The 13437-nt window shown below is 33.7% G+C and overlaps 1 protein-coding gene across 2 annotated transcripts in view; it reads left to right on the forward strand.

Annotated features, from left to right (window-relative positions):
- LOC128987359 (uncharacterized) overlaps positions 1 to 13437 on the forward strand; it is a 34020-nt gene that overhangs the window by 16859 nt on the left and 3724 nt on the right. For both annotated transcript variants that reach the window (XM_054408165.1, XM_054408164.1), the window contains 3 exons: positions 7672 to 7824; positions 11255 to 11438; positions 12593 to 12759. In XM_054408165.1, the coding sequence (XP_054264140.1) occupies positions 7672 to 7824; positions 11255 to 11438; positions 12593 to 12759 (504 nt within the window). The remainder of the gene's footprint in view (positions 1 to 7671; positions 7825 to 11254; positions 11439 to 12592; positions 12760 to 13437) is intronic.

The raw sequence follows: 13437 nt of genomic DNA on the forward strand, positions 1-13437 counted from the left end.
TCATCCGTAGAAGAGATTCGTATAATGTTCAAACTGTCTGGTTATGGTCAGTAATGTTACAGGTTCAGCGTAACACATATTACAGAAGAAACGAAATATCCATTCTCTTAGCTGTATATATTAATTTTGATGGGTTATGTATGTAGCGAATAAGTTGACAACGTAAGCAAGATCGTCCTGACTAATGAATAGGAAAGCTTTTAATGTTATCGTTAAAGTAACTGTTTCTATAAGACGTGAAATCAAACGCGCGGAAATCAAATCAAAAAAATTTGTCAAAGGAAGTTTTTGCTGAATATACTAAAAAGAATGGACACATACTTTCCAAAACCACTCCAAAACACCAAAAGACCGAAAGACCCATCCAAAACCACTACAATGCAGTTAAGTTAAACATGCAAAAAAAAATCAAAAACGGCAGTAAAATGAAATGTCTCACTGAACAACAATAATTTGCCAAATTCGGGGTTTAAATTTATTTTCGAGGCCCTGATTCGAGTATTTTCCTTCGTAGCATCCATTCTTTTAAACAAGAAATAAATGAATTTTAATCAGAATTGATTAAACGATTGCTAAGATTATTGAAGAGTTAAAATGAAATCACAAATATAGTGCAAACCTATATTTTTTATCGATTTCATTAAACTGTAGTATGAATTTTAGTTCGTAAAACAAAACAAAAAATAGTAAGGCAATCCTAGAGACTTTCGTGGAAAGCAATTAAATTAACCATCATTCATTACTCTCTGAAAAGGGTTATTAACTTGACTATTTATTATAACATAGAGCCTACGAGGATTTATAATATTTTTGTACTAGTAGGATCATTCACTTGATTTGATATTTTGGGTTTCTCGACATTTTACGTTACGTGTTAGTTGCAAAATCCTTATTCTGTATTTCTGTAAGACAACATTTTGACCAGAAAATTGTGGACGTCTGATAAGTCGCAGAAAAGTGGGAGGAGTCTTAAATTAAAGGTCTTGACCCCAGGGACTCGGGAAAAATAGCAGAATTCCCATAAAGTTGTCAGAAAACGAGATATTACGTCAAATGTTCTCCAAAAGAATAGCATTAGAAGCCATTTACTGCTGATATTTGTTTACTTCAATACAGCTGATCGTGATTTATCATCAAGCCAGTACGCAATGTTAACATTTGGATTACTTATTTGCCAGTCAATTATTCTGCAATGACTATATAAAACCAGAAATGACGTTACCTATAATAATTAAGACTTTTTAGTTACCTACGTTATAGAATGTAGAAATCAAATTTTTTACTCTGAAACTTTTCAAATTATGAAATAACTACATTGTATAAATAATTAACTATTCAAGATTAAATGGAAAACTTCTGCTTTGTTTTTAGCGAATTTCCCATATAGGGAATAAGCTATTACCGTAGTACTCATGGTAAGACCTGGACGCGGGACCGATTTTTTTTCGTTTCGAGGTCCCTAGAGACCAAAAACACCATCCGTTCAAATTCATATATATATATATATATATTTATATATATATATATTTATATATATATATATATATATATATACAGGGTGATTGATATAAGTGTGCCAGCAGTTTTATTCGAAAACCATAAGAGATATCAAAAAAAGTTAAATGGTAAGTGCCTTGGACTTTTTATTTAAAAAATTGTAGTCAAGTCGAAAAAATTATTTTAGCCGCCATTTTTCCAATATGGCCGCCAACTTTGATTTTTCTTATGGAACACCCTGTATTTTATGATGTATTCTGGTCGAAAATGTAATTTTAAGACGATTTTATTCTTGTAATTTTTTTCATAAACCTAACCGTTTTAAAGATAATAATGGTTTAAGTTGTGAAATTTTGAATGGTTTTCGAATAAAACAGCTGGCATGCTTGCTTAGGCCTGTATAGAAACTCTTTCTCATGCAAAAAATTCAAAACTTTAACCATTATTATCTTTGAAACGGTTAGGTTTATGAAAAAAATCACAAGAATAAAATCGTCTTAAAATCACATTTTCTACCAGAATACATCATAAAATACAGGATGTTCCATAAGAAAAATCCAAGTTGGCGGCCATATTGGAAAAATGGCGGCTAAAATAATTTTTTTGACTTGACTACAATTTTTTAAATAAAAAATCCAAGGCACTTACCATTTAACTTTTTTTGATATCTCTTATAGTTTGCGAATAAAACGGCTGGCACACTTATATCAATCACCCTGTATACAGTATACAGGGTTATCAACTCAAGGAGGCCACCATTGGGATATCGGAAACGGTAAGAATTAGAGGAAACTTTAAATGGGGGACATTCCTTTATTTTTTGTGGCAGTTAAAAATATGATTTTATTTTTTTGAAATTCAGCCGCCATTTTCCAAAATGGCCGCCAACTTTGAAATTTCTTATGTAACACCCTATATTTTATCATGTTTTCGGATAGAACAGGCAATTTAAAAACTTTTTTATTCTTGACATTTTTTCGATAAACTCACTCGTTTGGGAGTTACAGCCTATGGAAAAATGACTTCCGGTGTACATTTTACATCATGTAGCTCCTAAACAAGTAGGTTTATAGCGAAAATGCGAAGAGTAAATAAGTCAAAGAAGTCTTAATATTGCATCCACATTCCATAAGGACCATAAAATACACAGTTTTCCACTTTTTAAGTTTGCCGCCATTTTGGAAAATGGCCGCAATTTTTGAAATAATAGAATTAATAGTTTTAACGAATTTTATAGTCTTTTTGGAATGTGGATGCAATTTTAAGACTTATTTGACTTATTTACTTTTCACATTTTCGCTATAAACCTACTTGTTTAGGAGCTACATGATGTAAAAGGTACACCGGAAGTCATTTTTCCATAGGCTGTAACTCCCAAACGAGTGGGTTTATCGAAAAAATGTCAAGAATAAAAAAGTTTTTAAATTGCCTGTTCTATCCGAAAACATGATAAAATATAGGGTGTTTCATAAGAAATTTCAAAGTTGGCGGCCATTTTGGAAAATGGCGGCTGAATTTCGAAAAAATAAAATCATATTTTTAACTGCCACAAAAAATAAAGGAATGTCCCCCGTTTAAAGTTTCCTCTAATTCTTACCGTTTCCGATATCCCAATGGTGGCCTCCTTGAGTTGATCACCCTGTATATATATATATGTCCGTTAGCACGATAACTCGAGCAAAAATGATCCGATTTTGATGAAATTCGGTACAAACGTGTAAACCTACGTTTATTCGAACTAGTTCGCGATCCAGCATGATCGGACCATGGGAACGGGGGTTTACGGGGGGTTTTATGGGGTAAAAATAGGTTTTTCGCATTTTGACCCAAAAAACATAAAATTTAGCAATTTCTTTCCAAACCATTTTGTAGAGCTTAAAAAAACAAATAATTTAGTATATTGAAGCGTTATTATGCGCCTAATGGTTACGGAGAAAATTCCAAAAAATTGTGAATTTAAAATTCCCATGTTATTCTTATGGAGAATAAGTAAACTGTTGTAGTTTGCTTGTTTATGAACATATTTTGATCAAATTTGAAAAATGTTTTTATTTCTTACTAACTATTAACATAAAAAAAACAGTTTTACCTCCCTGATGCAGCAAACCTAAGTACTTGTTAAACTAATTCTATTTAAATCGGGAATAAATGTTATATTTTTAAGTAGACTGTAAAGCAAATGGAAATTCGCTTAGTCTGCAGGTTCGCTGCGGCGGGGGTATTATTTTAAGACATATGTTCTAGATTTATTCTACACTTTCTTTATTTTACATTTGAGATTTATTGTAATGTTTAATCAATATGTTTTATGAAGTGGAATAACCTCAATGGCTACTCTTAGGAAATAACCTGGGAATAAAGATAGAATAGGTTCGTACAGGAAATATATATATTTGTTAATTAAGTAGGTACTATGACAAGTTCCAATGGGAGGAAAAACAATATTGTTTGGAGATTTTAAACAGGTACTGTCAGTTGCTCGCAAAAGAGTTAAGAATCAGCCGATGTTTATAGGCTAGGCTTTGATAGAATATGTAACGCCAATCGCACCTTGAGGAATACCACCACATTAACTTAAACTAATTGTAGGTTTTTAATGTTGATCAGAAAATGGCTAAGGTTAAGTTTGGTCAATGGGATGCCTTTATTTTACACTAATGTTGTTAAAACTTAACAAAAGGAGTATAAACTTAGAAATGCTAACTGGGTAGGGATGCTAATTTAGCGGGTTTGGCCAAGAACTAAGCTTACCTCAACGCACCTTTATTTGCCTTTTCATATTTGACGAAGACAATTTCCAAAATTGCAATCAGGGAACTCTTTTTTTATCACCATCAACCACAAGACCAAAGCTACCTTAATAAACCAGTATTTATTCACAAACAATTATATGTTTGCTACCTTTAGTAGAGTTAAACCTATGTAGTAATTCAAATGATTGATTGAGAATAACGCCAACAAAAGCAAACAAAGACAAACAACAAACTGTTTTTTTTTTTACCCAAAAGATATGGCGTACAGGGATATCTATTCTGACACATAGATAATATATTTCTTAGTTTGTTCAAATATTAGAATAATTTGTTTGATATTATTGAGCTTTTTAGGATTTTATGTCCCTACAGGCCACTAGTCTAGATTATATTTGAATCCAAGCATGAGTGAACGAAATTTAATTTTATTTCTTGTAACTTTACTAAGCATGTATCAAATAAACATACATCATCTTGCTATATAAATCCAAATACGCGTTTTAAACTCAAATATAATTAAAACCTTTAATTAAAATACACATATTTACTATTGTTTCAATCACATCTAAGTTGATTCATTTCCACAACTGAGTTCTGTTCTGTAAATTATATACATAATTCGTACACTTTAGATGATAGCTTGAACAGAGGTGTAAAATAAAAATACAATACAAGTAAAAGCAAACATATATCAAAATAACCCAAACATGAAAATAGTATACAACAACAATAATGATAATAATAACAGGATAATAAATGTTTGTTTGGGGTAAATTGGATGGTGTACGTAAATAACCTAAAAAATTGCTTTTGCAGAACCCATTTAAATTTATAAAAGTAAGATAAATGTCTTACGATTTCAATTAATTATTTTGTTTGACGATTGAAGATATTTTTGATGGGTAATTTGTGCAAAATACATTTTCAATTTTCATTCGTATATTGACCAAATTTTGAAATTTCTTTACAAGTTGTTGCCCAATAAAAAATTAAGATTAGTTTGAATTTTGTCAAATATGTTTTTAACATTGCAAGGTGTAATTGAGTAAGTTGAGTTAAAAACTATCAACTATAACGTTAGTTTAATATGTTACTTGTAGGTATTGTAGGTATTGTAGATATTGCTTGTATGTAATTACATCAACTATCTTTTGTTGCCGATTATAATAATACAAACTAGAGGTCGTCCAGTGGGCAAAAACTCTACCAAAAATATGTAAATGTACTGAATTCTCTATTTCCATTCCACACTGTAAATAAAACATGTGATTGTAATTTCTTCCATTTGTTTTTATTTTCTGTTCATATTTCGTTGTTATTTCGTCACTAACATGGCAAAACATAAGGCCCATGTGAAATGTTTTAAATTTTAAATTCATTTTTTGTGCTTATTTTTGAGCTTATTTATAAATGAATTCTGCACATCTACATTAAAATATCTTTCCAACGGTATGCGTAGATTTTCCCTGCGATGCATACGAGCTGAGACAAAAAAGTTTTAAGGAAACATGCTTGCCTATTATTATATAGATTATAGTAATAACCTAAATGTAATTTCATGGGAGCTTGAATGTAACAGTTATTTTTTCGTGTTTGTACTATTGGCTTAAATTAAGGTTTATAAAGTTTTTAAAACGTCAACAACTAGAAATATTATAAGAATAAACTAGATTTTCTAATATATGAGAGCGCTTTGAATTTAGTTGTGCACTAAAATAAAACACTAAGGTATGAAATACAAAATTGTAAACTTGAATCTTTGCTGATGTTTTTCTATATTGCTAAAAGGTGAACTAAAATGTTATCAGCTGAATAATCTCCCTGAACATCAAACTACATAATTTTTTTCATCAAATTACTTTCCGAAAACAGACTAAAATATCCTATTGTAGAGAAAATTGTCTATATTTTCTAACATATTTATAACATGTAGCCTATTGCGAACACGACATTTTAAAATAAATTAAAATTCTCATTCTCCTTTCCACATTTCTTAAACCCTAGGGTTTATGTGGTTTTTTCGTGAACATTTTAACGTCAGAAAACCTCGTCAATAGAGCTTTGCTGCCAAGAAACATACAGCATCGTTTCAATGAACTGTACGCCCACAGGCACATCATGGTTTGTCCATGACCAATTCTCAAATCGTTGACCGTAAAGGCTATCTCATGACCTGCACTACTTGGCTAAAAAAGTTTGCTCTAAATATAACATAAATTGAACTCTTTTCTTAATATTGATAACAGGTTTAACATTTTGGTAAGTCAAATTATTGCAACAATAACAACTTTTGAGAAACTTTGTGGATTTATCAATTGAAAAGTTAATAATATTGTAGAACCAGATTATGTATGGCCTTGCAAATTCAATCCAGGAAAGGGAGTTTCAAGCACTCGTTTTGGCATTCTTATATGCCTATTACTGTCTACATTTTCTGATTTTCAAAGTTAGAACGATATCACCGATATCCAACAGAACAAGTTAAATAATGAAGTAAAATCATTGACTATTTGATACTGAAGTATTCAAAGGTAAAAGATTAACTCGATGAATTTTAGTTATTGTTATATTAAATTCCTGTTAAAACAGTTACTAAGTTGTTGGTTATTTTTGTGGTGGTTTTTCCGTGCATCTAATACTGCTATTTGCTAATTATGTCATTGGATTAGATTTTAAAGGTAGGCAATAATTCAGTAGTTCAATTGCTACCTAACACTGAAACAATTAGATCTCTAGAAATTGTAAGAACACCGTAGCGTACAAAATACCCCGCGGCAGAAAGCCTGGATATTTTATTTAACATATTATCACATTTATCCGCTATTTAATTAGTGTTTGAAATAACTAGTTAGGCCTATTCTGCCCGTGCTTCGCAACGGGAAAGAATAAGAGAAAGGTATACGTAGGTTTATAAATGCACTGTACAATGATGAATGTGATTTAGGCTAACCCTTTGATTGAGGTTCGTTCAATCCCAAATCACCAATGGATTTTATCTTAGTTGTAATTCCTCAGTCCCTTAGCTTAGCCTAAAATAATGTTAAAAACAACCCAGGGCTAGAACCCAGCGTCCTAGGACAAAAATGCGTATTTTAACCCAAATGTGAATATTAAATTGAATGTGCTGGTGCTACTAGGGAAATTTGTTTGGCATTGCTACAAACTACGATCAGCTGTATTTTTGAGCCAGGGCCATATATCCTTTTCCCAAGGTTTAATACAGTGGGTCCACTGGGTCCAGCTTCTAACTATGGAAAAGCTGCTTTCTCGTGATCTAAACAGCTGATTGTAGAACTATAACCACTGATCTCAGCTATTTGCAGGTTGTAGGTCATCCCATTTAGAAATTATAATAATTTCTTAATAATAGTAATAATCCTAAAACAAGATTATTTGTTTTTCACACGTGGTTATTTCCCAGGGCACGAGAGAGACTTGGCTTTACGTGCTGGATTGCTTCTTCAGCGTATTCATAATCGGAACTCTGGTAGTGTTCGTGTGGCGAGGCTTCTGGTGTCTTCTGGACAACTACCTCTTCCCCGACCGACCCGACCTCTCCGCCTGGGGCTCACTGGTGAGTACAGAGGGTGGTTTCCTAAAGACTAGATGTCTTCAAAAATTAATATACACATATTTCATAAGATATTCCTCATTGCCTCTTTTCCTAGCAAACAAAGCACAGGAACTGTCTTTTCTTTTCAAAGAATTATTTTTGCTTTGTTTACAATTCTTTCATAAAATCGGCCATTTTTTTACTTTAATTTAAAAACGTAAATGGCAGCCATTTTTGTGCAAAACATAATACCGAATTGATTATTTTTCCGCAAATAGTTTACTACAATACCAATATATGTACCGATTCCATTAAGACATCTTGAAGAGTTTTATAAATATTAGTAATTAAAAAAAGTGGATTTCATGCTAATGAGGGTTTTTTTAAAGTGTTTAACCTTGATTTTCTGTTTATTTTGACCCGTTTAGCCTATTACTAATTTTCGGTACTTACTTAAAGAAAACGCTGTATTTCTTTAGAGAAGATTTGCAAGTTATTTAACAGGAGTGCTATGCTTGATTAACGGAAGGTAGTAAATGGTTTTAGGAATTTCCTAGTACCGAATTTTCTGAGTAATTAATAAAATTAGCTACAGTGACTTAAATTAAAATAATTCAGGTGAAACATCTTAAAGTTGAATTATCATTATCAAGTCATAGACTTTATTGCTACACTGCCATATGTTCTTAGATTCATTTGAATCTATTGACTTCAAATAAAAAAGTAATTGGGTCTAAACAATTTAGTTTAACCACATAGTTGCAGTATTACTTGACAATACTTAACAAGTAAGTTCCAAGCAAGTACCACCTCAAAAGTAAGTAAACATCACTTAAATGTTTTAAAAACAAGTACATTGACACTTTTAAGTTTATCTTGACAAATGCAATCATACAGTTACAGTATTTTTAAACAAGCATCATCACCACTTATGGCTACACCGACTACTAATAATTCCGTTGTTAAATTTCCAGGCTGTCTAGGAAATGTAATCCCCTTTCCTGAATTGAAAGGAAATAATTCTATGTGTTCTTATTCTATTAAACTTAAGTTTTGCGTATAAAATGTTACATGGAAGTATAATCATGTCATATAGCAAATCTAGAGAATCTTATCATTCACTTTTGCGTCCCCTTCCCTTTTCGAATCATGGGTATAGCAGCTAGTACCTTAAAATAGAACATTCACTTATCCAAATACCGGTCTTTAAGTTGATTCTCGTATGAATCTACTGAACTGCAAGTGCATTTCTTCACCTAGAAAGTATCAATCAATTACATAAATAGCTAATGGACCAGTCGAGACATGCGCCAGGAAGACTAGAGTGGTTGATTGGTTGAAACGAAGATGATTAATAGAACAAACGGTCTGCAGGTTTGCCATGTTTCGCAATGACCCATTAACGTCATAAACGTACCGCGTCGTTTGAAACACGCGTCGTTTTCTGTGCATCCGAAAACACTGTGACACTTGCAAACAATGATCACAATGTAATGCGGTAGAACGATGATTATGAAATATTATGAGTGCATTGGTTCATCGTATTAAAAAAAACACGAATTTCACAAATTTTCTCTACCTGCTGTAGGGTTATCTCTGAAAACAAACTGGACAACATTTTGAAGAAGGTTTTTTAAAGGCTCGATTACGTATCGGACTTCAGGTTTGATAACGTAGTTTCTCATTAAACCTTGATGTTATTTTGTCTATTAAACCCTAAAATATTCATGTTATGTTCTAAAATTAACTTGCTTGGCTACCCTATTTTTTTTTTTTTTTTTTTTTTTTTTTTTTTTTACTTTCTGCACAGGTGGTCTACAGATGTTTGTAGTAAGTTATTTTTTGGCTTTTCGTCCAGAATCTGTGACTATGAGTTTTACAAAATCAATACCAGATTTTTTCGTGATGGAAGGCTTACATAACAATACACCTGGTAGGTGAGTGGTTATAGTGATAAAAAAATGCAAATGTAAAATGCAATAGCTTTTTTAACTGGTTTGATTGTTTGAAACTGGTCCCAGTTGGCCATTGATCATTAGGCTTTTAATAAATAGTTCTGACTAAAGAAACCACTAATCTTAGTCAATAATGAGTTAATCAAGGTATCTCGTTATATTCTATATTCATCCTTCATTCGTATTTAGGGTTTACATGGCCCCGTTTCATCCCCATCGGCATTGTTATATTTGCATATGCTATCCTGTAGAGTAAGTCACTAATGTCATGTGTCTACTGTACATTTCATGGACTCCCGCAACGAAGCTCAGGACAGATTCTCTCGTCGTGATGTTCCAGTCCAGTAGGGTGTCAGCTGGTTCAGGGTTTCAGGACTATATCCTCAACAGACCACGGGTTGAGGTACACAGTGGGCAGCGGCCCTGTGAGTCGGGAGGATGTCGCCAATTCCACAACAAAGCGCCACTCAACGCTCGTTGTCCTGTTTTACAGAATCTCCCCGACCTTTGCACTGACATTGATCCTCCCACATACATCCTAGACGAGCCTTGACATCGAAGACGATCCACTTCAAAATGAGATCATTGCCGAAGGGGTTTCCGAACTTTTCAAGAGTTGTGACGTAGTGTAGATAATCTTGATTGTTTCTCTATGGTCTATATGAGTTAGATAGTTGGTGCGTTTAATTTACACTATGGTAGGACAGTGTGGATGACTGTATTGTCATATTGTTTGAAGACATAAGCTTTGAGACGATTTGACACCTATGGTTGGACCTAGTTCTTGGTCATTGGTCTGGGTAAGGTAGAAGAAAGAAGTGGATAATCTCTGTGTGTAGCATTGACTTTGAAGGCTCAATTACACGTGGCAAGTTTACAAGATGCTAGCCGACGAGTAAAGTAGTAGCATTGTCTGCAGTAAGAAATGAAAATCCCGCTTTCGGCTAATACCGTCAAAATCGTAAAACTAATCTTACATGTCACTTGTGCACGGGAAACTGTGAGAACACTTATTTTGCTTCATGAACCAGTTCGCTCAAATCCTTTTGAGTGGTGTGTACAGTTAGCAGAGTAAATATTTTAAAGAGCGTCTCCATAGCTTGAGAGAGTGTGGTGGGTAAGATTAACAAATTAAATTTATGGTAGATGATTTATGTATGATGATCATGTCGAAAACTTTGTCTTAAAAATCACCTAAATTATTTCGCCATTGGTTTTTGATTTAGGTCTACTCTGAATCGATGCAACGTAAGTGATAGCTTAAAAGTATTTAGACCAACACCGATCGGCAAACAAACTACGACATAATATGGTACTTGAGAATTTCAAGAAGAATCTTTACAATATGCTAAGTGTTGTACTCTTCATTATAATTCATTTAATACTTCCCCGTGCACTTGTTATTTCTTACGGATCCTCAATACTTTTGAAGAATTGTGTATAATCTAACTTTTTAAACACCAATAGTGTCTTATGGTTGATGTTGTTTATGATAGGTTCTCGGCTACATGTTGGTGTTCGTGACGTTCGCTACCCAACCTCTCATGAAGGCCTTGGTGTCCAGGATTGACGGATTCTGGAGACTCGTGGCTGTCGACATCTACCTCATCTTCTCTTTCTGCGGCACCGTCAATGTCTGGAGAGGAGTGTGGAACATGCTCAACATATATTTTTTGCCTGGTAAGTTGTTTCCTTAATGCCTGATTACGAGTTCCATAATGATGTGACGCTGAAATCAACCATCCACTGTTTCAAAATGTGAAAAGTGGGAGTATTTTTTTCTATCGTATTATTAATTGCAGAGATTTGAGCTATTTCAATTCTTCCTTGGCTGATAAGACAAAGCTATAGTGTAGTTTGTTTTGTTGACATTTAACTGCTGTTAAACTAACTTTAACAAGTTTAGTAATTATTATTGGGAACCTTAATCTCTTACCCGCCTGCCCTAGTTGAACAGAGAATAAAATAGTTATTTCAAACTATCTACGGAACGGCAAGCACGGAACATTATCGTTTTGAACAGATTGCTTCTTTCAGCGTTCTCCCAAGTTATGGACGAATGAAATGAGGATCAGTGATTTCCATTTCACCACAACCATTAAGGGACTCATTTCTTAGTAATATACATTTTTTTTAACATTGCTCTGAGAGTTTTCTGTAGATTGCAATCTTATAATCATCACTGAAGATTATTAAAGAAAAAAAATTGTATGAGACGCTCAGGAAACTGTTCTATTTGTGTTAAATAATTGTAGTAAACTTGTTTTGCCATACCACTTCGTAAGCTGTCTCTTCGGTGTACCCTTACATGCATTTTTAAAAACTTAAGTTACTAGATTCCGAAATATACTCAAATATTGTCTCGAAATCGTCTATTCAAAGGCACTTCCCAACAAGGTTTTGCTCAAGCTGAACGAAAGAACTTATGTTTAATTTTAGGTTCTTTGCTCATGTCCATGTATTAGGTGTTTTTTTTTTGTGTTTTATGTAATAGTCTTGTGTCCTCGTTATAAAAGAATTTGCTGGACATTATCAAACAAAGTAACTGTTTTTGACTCCTAGTTGGCCTCAAAGTGTTTGAATCCTAGAAACTGAAACTAGCACTAACATAGCAAGTTGCCACCAAAACAACCTATCTCAAAGTGCATTGTGATTCACAAGAGAACAAATTTTCCTGGAAAAGTAAGACGAGTAGCAGCTTTCCCACTAACGAAGTCTACCTGGATTTCTTTGTCTGGATAATTCTGTCAGACGAAATTTACTTTTTCCCTTAAATCTTAATCATATTGAAGCCTCTTGTCCACCACTGATCTAATGCCAATGTGGTGTCACAGATACGCCAGTGAAGAGCTACTGGGTCTCTCACGTCGTGTCGTTTGTGTTGCTCATCTTCATCAACTCCTCCAACTCCATCCTCGTCCGCGGAGTTTACATCGACGCCGAGGAGCAAGGTGCGCAGTGCGTCGACTTCCCCTGCTACTACCTCAGGCTGTTCTTCCAGGTGGGTTAGAACTCAGAAGCGAGGGCTTCAACACAGTACCATAGACTAACCAACACGAGTAGACTCCTCATCCATTGTAAATATTGAAGCTCGTTTTTCGTGTCTAGTTCATGCCCTGTGACACTGATTGCTAGCATCACCGGAGAGCCGACGAATTTTGTTTAAATTTAAGGTTAATTTCATGGTGCTTTACTGTTTGGTTATATAGCCAGGGGAGAATGTATTGAATATGATTAAATCGTTTTATTTGTTCAAACGAGGCTTTAAATGACTGAAATAACAAGAAACAAATTTTTCACAAAACACGACCTCTACAGTTCACATGAAGGAACTGACAATAAAATTGTCTTTAGCTAATCCATATAAGGGAGTTTGTTTTATAGTACATGCAGGTGTTGGTTAGTCTATGATGCAGTCAATGAGTGCTATCTGAACGTGTATCCTGAGAATTGGCTAGTCTTTGACCATTGGCTTTAGGATGCCGAAGTTGACATCGCATCCATAGGCCAGCTGTAGAAGATTTTTATTTAAGTAGAAGACAGGTCAAAGAGAATCCCATAGAGCAAGCTACTATGAAATTCTATACTCTCCCTAAGATGATTGCACTGAGATAGTTGTCAGTAATATTATAGTAATATTTGTACAATCTGTTAATTTCAGCTTGGACCATGAAGTAAA

This window comes from Macrosteles quadrilineatus, unplaced genomic scaffold, assembly GCF_028750875.1.
Source record: "Macrosteles quadrilineatus isolate MER2022 unplaced genomic scaffold, UCM_ALF_1.0 Scaffold_2__2_contigs__length_208266976, whole genome shotgun sequence".
NCBI classification, from domain to species: Eukaryota; Metazoa; Arthropoda; class Insecta; order Hemiptera; family Cicadellidae; genus Macrosteles; species Macrosteles quadrilineatus.